The sequence below is a fragment of the Gorilla gorilla genome, chromosome 12 (genome assembly GCF_029281585.2).
Source record: "Gorilla gorilla gorilla isolate KB3781 chromosome 12, NHGRI_mGorGor1-v2.1_pri, whole genome shotgun sequence".
NCBI lineage: Eukaryota > Metazoa > Chordata > Mammalia > Primates > Hominidae > Gorilla > Gorilla gorilla.
In genome coordinates this window covers 48539776-48559772 of record NC_073236.2, presented here as the reverse complement: position 1 = coordinate 48559772, position 19997 = coordinate 48539776, and the positions used below count along the sequence as shown (strand labels likewise).

The 19997-nt window shown below is 43.2% G+C and overlaps 1 protein-coding gene across 2 annotated transcripts in view; it reads right to left on the bottom strand.

The window, feature by feature from the left end:
- The window catches only part of ACOXL (acyl-CoA oxidase like), a 389165-nt gene that overhangs the window by 176018 nt on the left and 193150 nt on the right, over window positions 1–19997 (bottom strand). For both annotated transcript variants that reach the window (XM_055378293.2, XM_055378295.2), the window contains exon 12: window positions 10148–10301. In XM_055378293.2, coding sequence (XP_055234268.2) covers window positions 10148–10301 — 154 coding nt within the window. The remainder of the gene's footprint in view (window positions 1–10147; window positions 10302–19997) is intronic.

The following is a 19997-nucleotide window of genomic DNA, read 5'->3' as shown; positions in this document are numbered from 1 at the left end:
CTGGGGCCCTAAATATGCTGTGTCTGCTATGGCAATAAGCTGCCTTTTCATTAGCACAGAGAATCCGTAGGAAGGTCAGGTTTGGGGTATCAGAAGCACTAAGCCCTATGGAGTTTAGTACCTCATCTTTGGGAGGTAAGGATTTCCTAACACTAAGAGGTTTGTAAAGCTGAAATAGGACCTGTGTGCAAATGCAGAGAGTAAGGGGGTCTCATTTACCCAGTGACTTCTGCTCATTCCGTACAGCAAAGCTGAACTTACCCTGCTTGGGGAAGCTTCCCCAGGTGCTCCAGGGGTGATTTCCCACTCTCCTCTGGTTGTAGCTTCACCATATCACCGTGGGCTCTAGGGTCAGATAAATCAGACTTCAAATCCCCTAATGGGATTTGGGTCCACCCAACTGCTCAGAGCCTCAATTTTTCTCTCTTTTCTTTCTTTCTCTTCCTTCCCCTTCCCTCCTTTCTTTCCTTCTTTCTTTTTTTTTTCTCTTTCTCTTCTTTCTCCTTCCTTCCTTCTTTCCCTCCCTCCCTCCTTTTTTTCTTTTTCTTTTTCTTTCTCTCTTCTTTCTCCTTCCTTCCTTCTTTCTTTCCTCCCTCCCTCCTTTCTTTTTTCTTTCTTTCTTGCTTCCTTCTTTCCTTCCTTCTTCCTTTCCTTTCTCTTTCCTTCCTTCCTTCCTCCCTCCCTCTCTTTCTTTCTTCCTTCCTTCTTCCTTTTTTCTTTCTTCCTTCTTCCTTCCTTTCTTCCTTCCTTCTTTCCTTCCTTCTTCCTTCCTTTCTTTCTCTTTCCTTCCTTCCTTCCTCCCTCCCTCCCACTCTTCTTTCTTTTTCTTTTCTTTTCTTTCTTCTTTCCTTCTTTCTCTTTCTTTCCCTCCCTCCCTCCCTTCCTTCCTGCCTTCCTTTTTTTTTCAGGGTCACACTCTGTCACCCAGGCTGGAGTCCAGTGGCATGATCTTGGCTCACTGCGACCTCCACCTCTTAGGGTTCAAGCAATTCTTATGCCTCAGCCTCCCAAGTAGCCAGGATTACACCACCACACCCAGCTAACTTTTTTTTTTTTTTTTTTAGTAGAGATGGGGTTTCACCATGTTGGCTGGTCTTGAACTCCTGACCTCAAGTGATCCACCTGCCTCAGCCTCCCAAAGTGCTGGGATTACAGGTATGAACCATGGTGCCTAGCCACATCAGCTTTCTCATCTGTAAACTGAAGATAACCAAAGTAGCCACCTCATAGGATTATGATTTGGTGCCTAACCGTTTAGAATTGTAATATCCTCCTGAGGAATAGGTCCCTGGTCATTATGAAATGATGTTATTTATTCTCGGCAATATTCTTTGCTCTGAAATCGACTTTGTCTGATATTAACATAGTCACTCCAGCTTTGTTTTGACTAGCATTAACATGGTGCATCTTTTCCCATCCATTTATTTTTAACCTACTTATACTTTTCTATTTGAAGTGGGTTTTTTGTAGGCATATAATTTGGTCTTGCTTTTTTATCCAGTCTGACAATTTCTGCCTTTGAATTGGGATATTTATATTTAAAGTGTTTATTAATATAGTCAGGTTTAAACATACCATTTTGCTATTTGTTTTCTATGTGAATAATCTTTTCATTCTTCCATACTTCTTCTTTTCCTACCTTATACATCTTTAACTTATCACAGTCTACTTTCAAATAATAGCAAATGACTTCACACATAGTCTAAGGACCTCACAATAGTGTACTTTCTTTTCTCCTCTCCTGGCCTTTATGCTATTGTCATGCATTCTATTTTTATGAGTGTTATAAACCTCACACTACATTGTTATTATTTTTGTTTAAGCAGTTATCTTTTAAAGATATTTAAGTACTAAAAACATCATGTATTTATCCGTATGGTTACTACTTTTGGTGCTTTTCATGTCTTTGTATAAATCTACATTTCTATCTGGTATCATTTTCCTTCTGCCTGAAGAATTTTCTTTAATATTTCTTATGATAAAGATCTGTTGGTGATGAATTCTCTCAAGTTTTGCAAGTCTGAAAATATCTTTGCTATACCTTTATTTTTGAAACATAATTTTGTTGGATATAGAATTTTAGATTGATTTTCTTCCCTTTTAGTACTTTAAAAATGCCATTCTACTGTCTCCTTACTTGCCTTGTTTCTAATGAGAAATCTGTTGTCATCCTTATCTTTGTTCTTTTACACACAATGATATAGCAGATAGAAATTATTTAGGCAGATATGAGGGCAAATGAGTCCTCAGCAAAACTTCCTTTCTAACAAAAACAGCCCCAGAAATAATTTTTTTTCTAACAAACAGCAGCCTGAAAGATGGAGCTGCAAACATAGATAAGGAAGCTGGAAGCTTGCACAGGGGAATGTCAGCAGCTGTCCAGTGACGTCCAGTGTCTTGCAAACTGTTTAGCATACATATATTGTCCATTTTTTGATTGTTTCAGTCAGGAGGGTATATCTGCTGCCTGTTGCTGCATCTTGATCATAAGTCTGCTAATGCTGAAACCTCAGGGCCTTGCAATTCCATGCGCAGTGTACAGTGCCCCTGAAATTACCTGGCTTCCCGGGAACATGTACCTAGTACACTGTTCTGCACATAAAGAGAATTTAGCAATACTTAGCAATGATTCTTAATCAGCAGTCATTGAGGCTATGAGGTGCTTGCATGAATATGAATTATGAAAATTCCAACCAGTATCGTTCATTTAACGATCATATTGTGGACAATTTTTCTTTCTTGTGTGAAATCTCATTTATCGCAGGTTTTATGCACAAAAAGGAACAGATAATACCACAAAGGTAAAGATAGTTTGAAAAATTAGAACTCAGAAACAAAGGAGTTAAAAGACTAAAATATGATTTAATTCCAAAGTTTCCCTTCTATTTGTACTCTGCACGTGTCTACCTCACTGCTAAGAACGTTCCTTAAGTAACAGAATATTACTCTTGCAACATTCAACCCAAAGAAAGCACAATTGCCAAGGTTCCTGTAGAAATAGCTAGTTTAAGACTTTCTCGTGATTTCCTAACACAGAGTGATAATGTTATTAAAACTGACCATCAAGTGTTATGGAAACATCAATTTGTGGAGAGAAAGAATCCTGGAATCCAAAGGTTTCCACAGAGCAGTTCAAGAGCAGCAGTGCTGGGACCATGAATTCTCAGTGAGGCCAAACGTGAGGGGCTGCTGTGTGCACTCATTCTGCCCAGATCCAAGATAAACCAAGCAGTTAGAAAAAACTGATCACTTTCTGTGTCAATGCTCAGGAGACATTTGAAGGCCTTTATCTCTTTCCCACTTTCAAATACAAATCTTAAGTCTCAAGGGCCAAATTAATAACATTCCAGTGAAAACTAAATTATCATATTTTGGTCTCAACAGAGGCCGGATTTTGGTTTCTAGCAGGGCTGAGAAATCTATTCCCCGGAAACTCCAGCTTCTTTTGATCACCACAGACACACTCTGATGACCTGCAGCTCTCAACTATATATAGCAAGACCCTTTCTGTTTGATCAGTGAGTCTGGGCTGTGTTTTGCAAACAGTAGGCTACAACACATGAGCAGGTCATGAAATCAATTTACTGTATCATGACTTGCTTTTTAAAAGATGACACAAAATAAGAAAATATGAGAGCACCTCACAATAGTGAGGCCGGTACTGTTTCATAAAATTTCTTTTTTCAATTTCATACATGTGTCTTTGTAAATACTGGGTTGTAAAGATTTGTAAAGGAAAGCATACCTTTTACTTCAGGTTAAGGTCAAAATAATTTGAAAACCACTGGTCTAGAAACTAATTAAGCATTCTGTTTTCAGCTGCTGGTGGGAGTGGAAATTGGTTTAACCTGTACTGACAATACCAATCATCATTTAAATTAGGGGTGTCCAATCTTTTGGCTTCCCTGGGCCACATTGGAAGAAGAAGAATTGTCTTGGGCCACACATAAAACACGCAAACACTAATGATAGCTGATGAGCTAATTTTAAAAATTGCAAAAAAATCCCAAATGTTCTAAGAAAGTTTATGAATTTGTGTTGGGCCACATTCAAAGCCGTCCAGGGCTGCATGAGGCCTGAGGGCCACGGTTTGGACAGGTTTGATTTAAATACTTGATTCCCAAAAAGCAATCCCAGGTATGCATAAAAATAAAAGTTAGGTGCCAAGGTACTAGAATGTTTTCTATAGTGTTGTTTATAATAATGGAACAATTTTACATAAGCTGAGGAATTGATTGAATGCATTATGGTGCACCTACAAGATAAATGGTACCGGCTATGAAAATTTTACTTCAAAGTAAGGTTGTAGTAAAGAGTTGAAGTAATATCCATATCAAGTCTTAGGTAAATTAGGGGGGTTCTAAAATTTCAAATACACACACCCACTGCACAGAAAGAATATACTGCAGACAGTAAGAATCATCTCTGAGAAGTATAATTTTGGGATATATTTACTTTTTTGTGCTTTTCTTTATTCTCAAAACTTTCTACAATGGATATATATTACTTTTGTAATTGATAAAAATAATGCAATAAATGTGATTTCAAATAGACTTTGCTCAGCCAAGAAGCTGCCCTCCACAGATGATGCTCATTTTAGGCTATAGCAACAAACACTAAAGTTAGCAGTTGAGAGGAAAAAGATTTCACAGGACCCTATGTTTAGAGTAGTGGCAAAAATTAGGTGCAAGATGCACCCATATCTTGGTAAATTTTACAATAATTTCTCATGCTCCCCTCTTCTCAAGTCCCCATCTCCTAAACTAGACACACTAACATAAAAATTTTTCCCCAACAAATGAGCTGTCAAGATGGGTTGTGCAGGTTTTAAAGCTAATGAATGTCATCATTGCTCTCATTATGAGTAGTCTGTAGGCAACACAGTGTTCTTTCTCCCTCCAAAAGTAATAATAAAATCATGTTTTTTTAAAAAAAAAAGTGTTCAGGGTAAAAAAAATAATAAAGCAAGAAAAGATCAAGGGGGCCAAGTTTTGTGGATTAATTCCAAGTTTTAAGGGTAAGAAAGAAAACAGATGCACAGGACATTCTTTCATTCGTTCATTCATTCATTCATTCATTTGTTCATTCATTCATTCATTCATTCAATGTCTGTGCACATCAGTCTATCTGTCCATCTGTCTGTCAGCTGGTCATCACTCAGTCCACAGCTATCTCCTGAATATTCCACACAACAGTCAGACTTAGGCTATAGTGATCAAGGACTTGGTCCCTGCCCTCACTGCCCTCATGGTCTAGCCTCAGTTTACTCATTTGTAAAATGGAAATAAGTGAGAATAGCTGACGTGAAGTGTCCATATGTGCCAAGCACCATGCTGCAGTGCTGCAGGCTGAGCCTCTGTGCACTGGATCAGCTGCACCATGTGGTTCTGGGGCCTGAAGGCACCACAGAGTGCCTGCTGTAGGCAGCTGTGCAGACAGGCTCAGGGCCTTCTCTAGGTCTGGTTCCCACTTTTTCCCTTTATTCCTTTCCTCCCCTGCATCCTCATTGAGACCCAGCCCATGCCTGTCATGGTGTCCCTCAGTGCACCACAGACTCCCACACCCTCATCCTGAGTTCAGGTTCCCCTGCCTAGCAGGTCCTCCAGCCCCACCTGGAAGGCTCTTGCTCATTCCTTAAGTTGCTCAAGTGGCACTGCTTGGGGACCCTCCACAGTTCGCACTGAGTACTCTGAGCCCCTGCAGCTGCACAGGGCCTGCCTCGTCCTGCTGGGCTCTGCAGCCACCTGTCTACCTGGTACAATGGCAAGCGAAAGAGACCATGTGGTATCTCTTTTCTCCAAATCCCCAGCCTGGGCACATCGAGGAAACATCAACTCCTACTTCCTGAGTCTATGTGTTGAGCATTTGATGCTCTTTGTCTCATAGAATTTAACTCCCACAACCTCTACAAGGGAAGGTTTGTTATCTCCATATTATGTATGGAAAAACTGAGGCATAGGGTGGGAATAACTGGCCCAAAATCATGCCCAGGATTACTGGCTTCAAAGGCAGTAAATGTGTGTTGAAATATATTTTTTTGAAGCAAGATGTGCCTAGTCCTACAACCCAAAAAAAGAGATGGTCTTTGGTTTCCTCTCAGTAGCCCCCAGACTCAAGTCCACACTTCACTCCCAGGGAGTTCCAACCTGAAGATGCGGCGTGGTGCATATGAGCTTAAAACAATTAGAAGATGTTCATTCTTTTCTTTCAACAAATATTTGTGTCTCTACAAATATCTCCATGCTAGGTGTCAAGTGGATTGGGGGTGGAGAGGAGAAGGGAAGGAACAAAAATAGAAATCAGGGCCGTGATACTGTGATCTAATAAGAAATGTACATCGTGTTTCATCCCTGGTTCCTGGCACAGAGCTCCTAAAACATTTTTTATTTCCTGAGTGATAGGGATGCTAGAAGCATTCTTTGTTCTAAATTTACTCTTTTACCCCAGTTCCTGACACAGAGTTCCTAAACCTCTTGGTATTTCCTGGGTGCTGGAGCATCTTTTGTTCTAATGAGGCAACTCCTAGTGGGCTCCTGGTCAGCTTCTGGATGGGGGCTGGTCATCAGAAATGCCAAGCCATGGTTAGAAGCTCACAGCTTTTATCGCCTTCCCTGAAACCCCTGCCATCCTCCAGGAAGGGCAGAGGAGCTAGAGATTGAGTTAATAACTGATCATGCCTATGCGATGAAGCCTCTATAAAAATCCCTAAAATAGTTCGAGACCAGCCTGACCAACATGGTAAAACCCCACCTCTACTAAAAGTACAAAAATTAGCTGGGCATGGTGGCACATGCCTTAATCCCAGCTACTCAGGAGGCTGAGGCAGGAGAATTGCTTGAACCCAGGAGGCGGAGGTTGCAGTGAGCCAAGATTGCACCGTTGCACTCCAGCCTGGGCGACACAGCAAGACTCCATCTCAAAAAAAAAAAAAAAAAACCCTAAAATATGTGGTTCAGAGAGCTTCCAGGCTGGTGAACACAACCTTGTGCCAAGCAGGGCGGTGCACACCAACTCCACAGGGACAGAAGCTCCTGTGCTCAGAACCCTTCTGGACCTCAGCCGATGTATCTCTTTATCTGGCTGTTTATCTGTACCCTTAATTATTTCCAGTAAACATTTAAGTGTTTCTCTGAGTACTGTGAGCTGTTCTAGCAAATTATTGAACCTAAGGAGAGGGTCATGGGAACTCCTGATTTATAGACAGGTTAGGCAAAAGTGTGGGTAGACCAGGAACCATGACTCGCACCTGTAATCCCAGCACTTTGGGAGGGTGTGATGGGAGGATGACTTGAGGCCAGGAGTTTGAAATCAGCCTGGGCAACACAGTGAGATCCCCATCTCTACAAAAAATAAATTAGCCAGTGTAGTGGTATGCACCTGTAGTCCTAGCTACTTGGGAGGCTGAGGAAGGAGGATTGCTTGAGCCCAGGAGTTCAAGGCTACAGTGAGCTATGATTGTGCCACTACACTTCAGCTTGGGTGACAGTGAGACCCTGTCTCAATAATAATAATAATAACAGTGCGGGTAACCCAGAGAACCACTATTTGTGACTAGCATCCAAAGTTGGGGGAAGACTTATGGAACTGAGGCCTTAATCTGTGGAGTCTGCATGCACTCCAGGTAGTCGTTGTCAGAATAAATTAAATTGTAGAGCAGGGTTCCCCAATCCCCAGGCCATGGACCAGTACCAGACCATGGCCTATTAGGAACCGGGCCACACAGCAAGAGGTAAGTGGTGGGCGCCAAGTATTACTGCCTGAGCTCCACCTCCTGTCAGTTCAGCAGCACCATTAGATTCTCATAGGAGCGTGAACCCTATTGTGAACTGCACATGTGAGAGATGTGCACGCTCCTCATGAGAATCAAAAGCCTGAGGATCTGAGGCAGAACAGTTTCATCCCGAAAACGTCTCCCCTACCCCGCACCCCCCACCCCCAAAACCATCCATGGAAAAATTGTCTTCCACGAAACCAGTCCGTGGTGCCAAACAGGTTGGAGGCCACTGTTGCAGAGCACCCCGTTAGTGTCCACAGAGAATTAGAGGACTGGTTGTTATGGAAAAGCCACACATCTGGTGTCAGAATTATTGTGAGCAGAGGACACAGCATTTGCCTTTTAGGGCCCTCTGCCCCAGGTTGCTCAGGAGCTACTGGGCGCAGAGTTCTGTGAGGCAGCGTGCCTGGGGGGCTGGCATTCCAGCATGGACTGCGTCTTCTCTAACAGGGTGGGGTTATTTCTGCACTGCTGGGTGGTCCTCGGCAGCACAGGTGAACATGACAGGCTGGATCACTGGAGAGCAGCCGAGGGCAGTTGTTCCGGGTGGCACTGCCAGGGCTCAGCACTGACCCTGGGGAAATACGGCCTCCCAGAACAAGCACTGAGGCCAGGACGAAGGGATGAGGGTTAGGATGACAAGAGGGTGCAGGAGGGTCTCTGTGCAGGGAGGCTATGAAGGCCTGGGGGTGAGAGACCCCTGGGCCTGCCCACCTGTGAACTGCGAGAAAGGGAATGAGTCACGGGAGCCCAGAGGACCAGGAGCCTGCAAGAGGTTCTGTGCAAGCCCTCAGCTGAGTCACCTGTCAAGGCCACAGTGTCTGAGCTCAGGGCCCCCAGCAGTGCCCCAACGCCCCACTGTGTGGGCTGTCCCTGCCTGAGGGGCCACTTCAGGTCATACCCCCTACCTGCTGACCTAACCTTCTTACTCTACCCCCGAATCCCTGGGCTGTGTTCCCAGCTGCTCCCAGCCTGCTCATTGAAGGGACAGCCACCTCCTGGAGATGCAGGTAGAAACCAGCCCCCTGGCAGGGCCCTCCTTAGCTAAGGAGAGTCACATCGCGCCATTGCCCCAGCTGCCTTGGAGGACCTCAGCTCCTGGCCAGCTGCACCCTAGGCCAGCTATTATTTCATTCTCCATTCCCTTTCTTTTCCATGTGGACCCCACACAAAAACCCCATAGGAATGAAGCAGACATGCCCCATCCCCCACCATCATCAGGGACACATCTTCACTTAGCCACCTAAAAGAAATGATCATGCTGGCTTTCAGGTGGACAAACACCATGGATCACATGGGAGAGGCCCTCAGGCTGTGCCCGCAGCTCTGCCTCTTATGAAGGCTCAGCCCCTCTTCACCACTGCCCCTCTGTGCCATCCGTTAGCTCCACATGGACGGCAGGGAATCGGCTTTCCAGAAACTCATCCTTTCCCTTTTATTTTCTACAGCTGCCCTTGACTTGCCCTTGATCCATTCTCTTCTGAAGCTAAAACTCTTCATCTTCCCCTTCATGTTCAGAGGTGCTGTTTATAAGCAAATATTTGATGAAGTTCAGCATTAAATTCAGACCAAAGACCAACAGGGGCTCCCTCCTTCCATTCTCCTCTGGGGGTGTGGTCTGGAGTTCCAGTAGCTGCCACATCTGGCTTGCATTCGAATGAAGTGCACAGCTGATCCTGCAGTCCTGCCGTGCCACCGCGTCACAGGTCCACAGCCTCATGCTGCGTGTCCTGCCCTCAGACACCCAACTTGGGTTCACTTTGTCATGGGCTCTGGACCCCCGCATGGGTGTGGAGACCTGCAGAGTCCTGCAGGGCTTCTGTTCTCACAGCTGCACACAGATCCAGCTGCTCTCAAGAGTCCCCCTCAACTCCCTCAAATATTCATATTGGGATTTCTCACACCTTGTGCTTCTCACCACACAATCCAGTCTGAGACTGGGGCTGGAGACACACCAGGAAGTCTCTGAATGCTCTGCCTCCTGTGTCCTCACCAGGGGTGAGGGAAACCCTTGGGGTCATTTCCTGTGTTCTCCCCAAGGGATTAAAACATTGGAGCAGAGCTTTGATCATCTGAACCTTCAGTGGCCCTTTCCCATACTGTCCACTACTACCTTTGCCCCACCAAGTTTCATGATATTTATTGTGTGCCTTCATGGGCCAGGCATTTTACAAACATGTATTCTATCAGTCCTGGCAGCATCATATGAGGGAGACACACAAGACTATGAGGCTGGTAAGGAAGGAACCCAGAGTCATGGGCAGTTGGGATTTCTATTAGACTCTGAAGCATGTTATCTGCCCGCCCCACAGTGCTCCCCCAGTGTGGGTTGTATCGTGGGGACCCACAGGGGCTGCAGGCCTTGGGGCTCACCATGCCTCCAGTGCACTCGCGGCAGTCCTGCAGGCAGCGGATGTTCTCCCAGGTGCTGTAGGCCTTCAGCCCCGCCACCAGAGCCTGCAGCGAGCGACTGTTGACCAGCTCCTTTCCCTGGAAGACATCCTCATCCAGGAGGGCCCCAGCATACCTGCGGGACAAAGCAGACACGTGTGATGGAAGTGGCGGTGCACTCAGCACATGTGTGAAGGAGCATTATCTGTGAAGTGCTGTAACGCTATTTGAGGAAAGAATATGATGTCAGTGATGCAGATTTTAAACTGTAGATAGTCACTAAAAAATAACAGTGGCACAGTTAAAACGCTACCAGTGGAAACCTAAAAATTATTTAATTAGTCAACGAAACACAAGAGCAGAGGGAAAACGGAACAAAGAACATATGGGATAAATAGAGAAAAAGTTGCAGGATAATATTCTAAAACTCTATGTTTATTGATAGTTACATTAGGTGCAAATGGTTTAAACAGTACTATTTAATTTGGAGATTGTCAGACATGACTTTTAAAAAATCAAGATTCAACTAGATGCTTTATACAAGAAACCCACTCAAAATATAAAGACAAATAGGTCAAAAGAAAAATAACAAAAAAATTTATACCTGCAAACACGAACCAGAGGAACAGCAGAGGCCTGTCAGCATCTGATGTAGACCTCGAGATTAAACCGGCTCCTCCAAAGTCTACCAAAGTCTTCATGGGTCTGTCAAAACTGTCACCCTGCACCATGACCATACCTGCAACCATGAGTCTCCACCACATCGTTCTCCCATTGGAAAACCTCTCTTTTGCTTTCTGTCCAAGTTTACTTTTCTTCCAATGCATTTACAGGCCTCACTGCTTACGCTGACATCTGTCTAGGCACCCCTTCACCCAGTACAAAGTGGGCCCTATGCTCAACTCTCCTCTTATTTTGGTCTACACACATAGGATCAGGTTCCAAATTATTTTCTTTTAACCACACACACAAAAGGTTTCACATGCCTCTTGTATTTGTAACTTTTTAATTCCACTTCCCTTGAAATTCTGCACTTTACAACAATGCAGTATACCTCAATTCCACTCCCCCATCCACTTTGCTACTGTTGAGATTTTATATATAAAGATATGTATACATATTATGTATAAAATATAGATACAGATCTTCTGCATGTGTGATAAACCTCATGCCTATTTTTGCTTTAAACAACTTATCTTCTTCCCTAATCAACAATATTGAGAAATATATTTACAATGATGCATTCATTCAAAGTGCACCACTTGAAGAGTTTTGACAACCGTACACACCCATGAGAATAGCATCACAATCAAGCTACAGAACAAAATGCCTCATGTCTTTTTGCACTCCTTTCCTTTCTTTACTCCCACCCCAAGGCAACCACTGAACTGTTCTTTGACACTATAGATGAGATGTATTTTAAGTAAATGGAATTGCAGAGTACGTGTTGTCTTGCTTCTTTCAATCAGCATGCTGTTTTGAAATTCATCCACATTACAATATATATTTGTAGTTGTTCCTTTTTATTGCTAGTAGTACTCTAGTCTATGTAATGTACTCACCGCATTCATTTATGCATTCACTTGTTGATGAACATTTTGGTTGTTTCCAGTTTGGGACTATTGCAAATAAAACTGTTATGAAAATTCATGTACAATTCTTAGAGAAAATACATGTCTTCATTTCTCTTGAGTAAATACATTGAAGTGAAATGGCTCAGTCATATGGTAGATGCATTTCAGGCTTTGTAAGAAGCTGCCAAATAATTTTCCAAAGTGGTTATGCAATTTTACATTCCTACCAGCGGTGTATAATAATTATAGTTGTTCTACATTCCTGCCAACAATTGGTCTTTACAGTCTTTTTAATGTTAGTCATTCTAGTGTATATGTAATGGTATCTCCTTATGGTTTGAATTTGCCTCTGTAAAATGGAGACATAATTTCCTATTTCATAGAGTTGTTGGGAAAACTGAGGCTCAACTGAAGTAAACATACCGAAGTCAAGGTCCCTCACGTGTGAGGGCAGAGCTAGGATTTAAACCCAGGGCTCTCTATTCCTAAACAGCATGTTCTTTTCATTATAGATAATGTTCCTGTCAGTGCCCTAAGGAAGTTTGTGGCATTTTCATCTATGCTATATTATCATCACCCATGCTCCGGGCTGTGACTATAATACAATGACTCTCAGAGAATCTCAGAAATGGGTATTTAAAAAAATGTATACATGATTCCCCATTGACCTCTCCAATCACACACACCCCCATCTCTCCCCATTCCCCAGGGGTGGAAATAGGTGGGAAATAAGAAATAAATAGTCTTTAAGAAAAGAACTGTGAGAGGCCCCAGCCAAACTTCCAGCTGCCAGGTGGAGAGGTGCACCAGTGGCTCTTACTCTTTGCTGTACCCTTACATTTGTTTAACCAAGGAGTCTGAGAAGTCCTCCATGTTCAGTGTGTTTTAGAGTACAGGAGGAGTATGTCTTAAGAAAATCTGATATAAGAAACTCATGGTGGCCCAAAAGATAAATTAGGAAATAGGGATTCTTGAGGCAAAATTATTTCTCATTTCCAAACATGTTTATTTAATAGGTGATGTCTCAAGAAATGCAAGGTATTTGTTTATGGGTTACATCCACTCAAAAAACAGATTAAACAAACTGTTAGAACTGTATTAGTCTGTTTTCACACTGCTGATAAAGACATACCTGACACTGGGTAATTTATAAAGCAAAAAGGTTTAATGGACACACAGTTTCACAAGGGAAGGGCTCACAATCATGATGGAAGGCAAAAGGTACATTTTGCATGATGGCAGGCAAGAGACAGAATGAAAGCCAAGTAAAAGGGGAAACCTCCTTGTAAAACAATCAGATCTCATGAGACTTATTCACTACCATGAGAAGAGTATAGGGGAAACTGCCCCCATGATTCAATTAGCCCCCACTGAGTCCTTCCCACAACACATGGAATTATGGGAGCTACAATGCAAGATGAGATTTGGGTGGGCACACAGCCAAATCATATCATTCCACACCTGGCCCTTCCCAAATCTCATGTCCTCACATTTCAAAACCAGTCATCCCTTCCCAACAGTCCCCCGAAGTCTTAAGTCATTTCAGCATTAACTCAAAAGTTTACAGTCCAAAGACTTATCTGAGACAAAGCAAGTCAAAGCAAGTCCCTTCCACCTATGAGCCTGTAAAATCAAAAGCAAGTTAGTTACTTCCTAGATACAATGGTGGTACAGGCATTGGGTAAATACAGCTGTTCCAAATGGGAGAAATTGGCCAAAACAAAGGGGCTACAGGCCCCCTGTAAGTTCACAATCCAGTGGGGTGGTCAAATCTTAAAGCTCCAAAATGATCTCCTTTGACTCTTTGTCTCATATCCAGATCACACTGATGCAAGAGGTGGGTTCCCATGGTCTTGGGCAGCTCTGCTCCCATGGCTTTGCAGGGTACAGCCCCCCACCCCAGCTACTTTCACAAGCTGGCAGTGAGTGCAGCTTTTCCAGGTGCATGGTGCAAGCTGTCAGTGGATCTGACATTATGGGGTCTGGAGGACACAGCTCTACTAGGCAGTACCCCGATGGGGACTCTGTGTAGGGGCTTCAACCCCACATTTCCCTTCTACACTACCCTAGCAAAGGTTCTCCCTGAGGGCCCCGCCCCTGCAGCAAACTTATGCCTGGACATCCAGGCATTTCCATACATCCTCTGAAATCTGGGCAGAGGTTTCCAAACCTCAATTCTTGACTTCTGTGAACCTGCAGGCTCAACACCATGTGGAAGCTGCCAAGACTTGGGGCTTGCATCCTGTAAAGCCATGCCTCCAGCTATACCATGGCCCCTTTTAGCCATTGCTACAGCAGCTGGGATGCAGGGCGCAAAGTCCCTAGGCTGCACACAGCAGGAAGACCCTGGGCCTGGCCCATGAGACCATTTTTTCCTCCTAGGCCTCCTGGCTTGTGATGGGAGGGGCTGCTGCAAAGGTCTCTGACATGCTCTGTAGACATTTTGCCCATTGTCTCGGGGATTAGCATTTGGTTCCTCACTATTTATGCAAATTTCTGCAGCAGGCTTGAATTTCTCCTCAGAAAATGGGTTTTTCTTTTCTTTCACATCTTCAGGCTACAAATTTTCTGAGCATTTATACTGTTTCCCTTTTAAAATAGAATGTTTTTAACAGCACCCAAGTCATCTCTTGAATGCCTTGCTGCTTAGAAATTGCTTGTGCCAGATACCCTAAATCATCTCCCTCAAGTTCAAAGTTCCACACATCTCTAGGGCCGGGGCAAAATGCCACCTGTCTCTTTGCTAAAATATAGAAAGAGTCACCTTTACTCCAGTTCCCAACAAATTCTTCATCTCCATCTGAGTCCACCTTAGCCTGGATTTCATTGTCCATATCATTATCACCATTTTGGTCAAAGCCATTTAAGAAGTCTCTAGGAAGCTCCAAACTTTTCCTCATTTTCCTTTCTTCTTCTGAGCCCTCCAAACTGTTCCAACCTCTACCTATTACCCAGTTTCAAAGTCACTGGATATGTTTACAACAGCACAACACTCTACTGGGACCAATTTACTCTATTAGTCCGTTTCACGCCACTGATAAAGACATACCTAAGACTAGGTAATTTATAAAGAAAAACAGGTTTAATGGACTCACAATTCCGTGTGGCTGGGAAGGCCTCAAAATCATGGCAGAAGGTGAAAAGCATGTCTTACATGGTGGCAGGGAAGAAGACAATGGGAGACAAGTGAAAGGGGTTTCCCCTTATAAAACCATCAGATCTCATGAGACTTATTCACTATGATGAGAACAGTATGGAGGAAACCGGCCCCATGATTCAATTATCTCCCACTGGGTCCCTCCCACAACACGTGGGAATTATGGGAGCTACAGTTCAAGACGAGATTTGGGTGGGGACACAGGCAAACAATATCAAGAACCCACCATCATGGTAAGATTCATGAGAAATACCACAATATATCTAAAACCATAAAGTCAATGAGATGGCAAGATTCTATTTATAAAAGTTTATTTTGTATAAAAAGACCAAACAAGACTTTTTGGCAATAAGCTATTAGAGTCATATTTTTAAAAATCTAGTGCACAAATGGCAGGGATAAGTAATGTCTAAGGTGCTTAACTATCCTTAACTTCATTTTTTAACAAAGAGAAGACTTGGTGAATTTCTGTAAACTGTGGAGGGTTATTACACTCATTCATTTATTCAACAAATATTCATAAAGTCTAACTTTGTGCAAGGCATCTTTTCAGGTGCTGTTGTAACATCAATCAAAAAACAAAGACAGAAAAATCTCTGTCCCGTTGATTTGTCTTGAGACATTAAATGAGTTACTACACATGAAATCTTAGGACAGTGCCTGGTAAATGGCAAGAACTTGAATATGTGTTAGCTATTTTCTTAATTTTACCCTTACAGGTATTGGGTAAATGGAGATTGCCCAAGAGAACAAGTGAATCCAGTTGAAAGATAGCAGCAGGGACAGTGCTGTGGCCCCTCCTTGCCTGAGATGCATCCTGGACTGCTTGAGCTGCCCATTTGGCCTGGAATAAAGAGGAGAGGCAGACCCTAAAATACTCACTTTGGCTGGTGGACTGCAAATATTGATTTTTTAAAATTGTTAATCATTTTCTAAGTTAGGAAATTCATCCCTGTAGCAAATCCCACTAGATGATTCCAAAGGGAGATATCAGCTCCCAACTTCCTTGGCCAGCTACCTCATGGACCCTTCAGAAATGTATGTTTCAAAGATGATCACATGATTTAAAGGCAAAGCTCCAAGCAATCCCACAGCCAGGTGTGATGTAGTTACACAAGGCAATTTCATTTCATAGGTGAATTAATCTGTGCAGAGAGCCAGACGCTACTAGGTGTGATGATGCCAAATTGAGGATTCACAACTGCTGTGCTCACAGAATTTACAATCACAAACCAAAAGTAACAGTGCAATGACAAGACGGGCCCAGGCTGCTGCTCCAGGAAGCTTATATGGGGGCTCCTTATTCCAGAAGGGGCTCAGGGAGAGTGTCTTAGAGAAGTTGGCAGCCTCAACTGGGTCTCAAAAGATAAGCACTAAATTATCAGGTGAGGGAAGCAAGAGTGTGAGGGGAAAGATGTCTATAAGAAAGGCCACAGCAGAAGCATAGGACGGGTGTGGAGGCCTCAGTAGAGGACAGAGAGGTGGGGGTGGGGTGGAAGTGGGAAGGCCCAGCAGGTGGAAGGCACCCCAGGGCCACATGCGGGAGCTTGAGCTTGACCCATGATTTGGTTTGGCTCAGTGTCCCCACCCAAATCTCATCTTGAATTGAATTGTAATTCCCATGTGTTGGGGGAGGGGCCTGGCGAGAGGTGATTGAATCATGGGGGTGGACTTCCCCCTTGCTGTTTTTGTGATAGTGAGTGAGTTCTCACGATATCTGGTTGGTTGAAAGTGTGTGGCACTTCCCACTTTGCTCCTTCTCTCTCCTGCTGCCATGGGAAAAAGGTGCTTGCTTCCCCTTTGCCTTCCACGATGATTGTAAGTTTCCTGATGCCTCCTAGTCATGCTTCCTGTTAGGCTTGTGGAACTATGAGTCAATTAAACCTCTTTTCTTCATCAATTACCCAATCTCAGGTAGTTCTTTGTGGCAGTGAAAGAACAAACTAATATAACCCAGTACAGAAGATGCTGGAAGGCCCCAGGAGGGAGGCAGCTGGCAAGTAGGAATTTAGATTTCATTTCAGGTAGGGGGCTGGTGATTCCTGGAGAGTGGATTTGAAGAGGGCCAGGCTGAATGGGGAGGGAGTGTGCAACCAGGGATGGTCGGGGAGAGATGACAGGGAAGGAAGGCTTTGAGTAATTTCAATGTAGGAGGAAAAATCATCACAATGTGGTAATTGGTGGGACAGGGGGATAGAAAGTTTGAGGGTACTGGGGGGGATGGCAATAGCAACTAACATTTATCGGGCATTTATTATCCTCCAGACCCTAATCTAAGCATGTTCAAATATTCACTCATTCAATTCTTCTAATAACCCTCTAAGTCAGGTATTATTATTCCTATGTTATAGATGGGGAAACTGAGGCACAGCATGTCAACAGCCTTCTCAATGTTATAGTTAGCAAGTGGCAAGATCAGGATTAGGACCCTAAAAGTAGGGTCACAGAGGGCCTGCTCCTTGCTGCCACACTGGAGCATGTATGATATGCCGGGCCCTGTCTTAAGCCCGTTTCATGTGTTAATTCATTTAATCCCCTGACAACCCAAAGTAGGTACAGAAATACCTCATTTAATTGCATTTCGCAGATATTGCACTTTTTAAAAATTGAGGCCTTGCGGCAACCTTGCATTGAGCAATTCTATCAGAGCCCTTTCTCCAGCAGCACATATTCACTTTGTGTCTTTGTGACGTTTTGGTAATTCTCACAATATTTTGAACTTTTTCACTATTATTGTATCTGTTATGGTGATCTGTCATTAGTGATCTTTGATGTTACTATTGTAATCGTTTTGGGGCATCACAAACTGCACCCACATAAGACAGTGAACTTAATTGGTAAATATGTGTGTTCTGACTGCTCCACTGGCCTGCCATTTCCCCATCTCTCTCCCTCTCCTCAGGCCTCTCTATTCCCTGAGACACAACTATGTTGAAATTAGGCCAGTAACCCTACAGTGGCCTCTGAGTGTTCAAGTGAAAGGAAGAGTCATATGTCTTTCTAGATCGAAAGCTAGAAATGCTTTAAAAAAAAAAAAAAGCTAGAAGTAATTAAGCCTAGTGAGGAAGGCATGTTGAAAACTGAGAAAGGCTGAAGTTAGGCCTCTTGTGTCAAAGAGTTAGCCAAGTTGTGAATGCAAAGGAAAAGTTCTTGAAGGAAATTAAAAGTGCTACTCCAGTGAACACACAAATGATAAGAAAGCACAACAGACTTTTGCTGATATGGAGAAAGTTTTAGTGGTCTGGATGGAAGATCAAACCAGTCACAACATTCCATTAAGCCAAAGCCTAATCCAGAACAAGGTCATAACTCTCTTCAATTCTACAAAGGCTGAGAGAAGTGAGGAAGCTACAGAAGAAAATTTGAGGCTAAATTGGTTCTTGATTTTTAAAGAAAGACACCATCTCTATAGCATAAAAGTGCAAGGTGATGCAGCAAGTGCTGATGTAGAAGCTACAGCTTAAGTAGCAAGTTATCCAGAAGATCTAGCTAAAATCAGTGATTACGGTGGCTACAGTCAACAACATATTTTCAGCATAGGTGAAACAGCCTTGGTTTCATCTAGGACTTTCATCAGTACCTACTTCAAAACTTCAAAGAACAGAGAGAATCTCTTGTTAGGGGCTAATGCAGCTAGTGGCTTTAAGTTGAAGCCAATGGTCATTTACTATTTCAAAAGTCCTAAGGCCATTAAGAATTATGCTGAATCTACTCTGCCTGTGCTCTAGAAATGAAACAACAGCACCTGGTTGATAGCACATCTGTTTACAGTATAGTTTACTGAATATTTTAAGCCTGTTGTTGAAACCTAATGCTCAGAAATAAGAATTCCTTTCAAAATGTTACTGCTCATTGACAATGCACCTGGTCACTTAGGAGCTCTGAGGGAGATGTACAAGGAGATACATGTCGTTTTCATGCCTGCTAACACAACCACCATTCTCCAGTCCCTGGATCAAGCAGTAATTTTGACTTTCAAATCTTATTATTTATTAAATACATTTCATAAGGCTATGGCTGTCATAGACAGTGATTCCTCTTAGGGACCTAGGTGAATTGAAAATCTTCCTCACCATTCTAAAGGCCATTAAGAACATTTGTGATTCATGGGAGGAGGTCAAAATACCAACATTAGCAGGAGTTCAGAAGAAGTTGATGTTCCAGCCCTCATGGATGACTTTGAGGGGTTCAAGACTTCAGTGGAGAAAGTCACTGTAGATATGGTGGAAACAGCAAGAGAACGATAATTAGAAGTGGAGCCTGAAGATGTGACTGAATTGCTGCAATCTCATAATAAAACTTTCACAGATGAGGAGTTGCTTCTCATGAAGGAGCAAAGAAAGTGGTTTCTTGAGATAGAATCTACTCCTGGTGAAAATGCTGTGAACATTGTTGAAATAACAAGCGAGGATTTAAAATATCATGTAAACTTAGTTGATAAGGCAGCAGCAAGGTTTGAAAGGATTGACTCCAATTTTGGAAAAAAATTCTGCTGTGGGTAAAATGCTGCCAAATGGCATCAGATGCCACAGAAAAATGTTTCATGAAAGGAAGAGTCAACTGTTGCGGCCAACTCGTTGTTACCTTAAGACATTGCCACAGCCACCCTAACCTTCAGCAATTACCAACCTGATCAGTCAGCAGCCATCAACATCAAGTCAAGACCCTCCACTAGCAAAAAGAGTAACTCACTGAAGGCTTAGATGCTCGTTAGCTTTTTTTTAGCATAAAGTATTTTTAACAGAGGTATGTATATTTTTTAGACATAATGCTGTTGCACACTTAATAGGCTGTAGTACAGTGTAAATATAACTTTTATACACACTGGGAAACAAAAAAATTATGACTCACGTTATTGCGATATTCACTTTATTGCAGTGGTCTAGAACCAAATCTGCAATGTCTCTGAGGTATATCTGTACTGACATTCATGCTCTGTTTCTCTTTTTTTTTTTTTTTGAGATGGAGTCTCGCTCTTGTTACCCAGGCTAGATGACAATGGCATGCTCTCAGCTCACTGCAACCTCTGACTCCTGAGTTCAAGCAATTCTCCTGCCTCAGCCTCCCGAGTAGCTGGGATTACAGGCCCCCACCACCACGC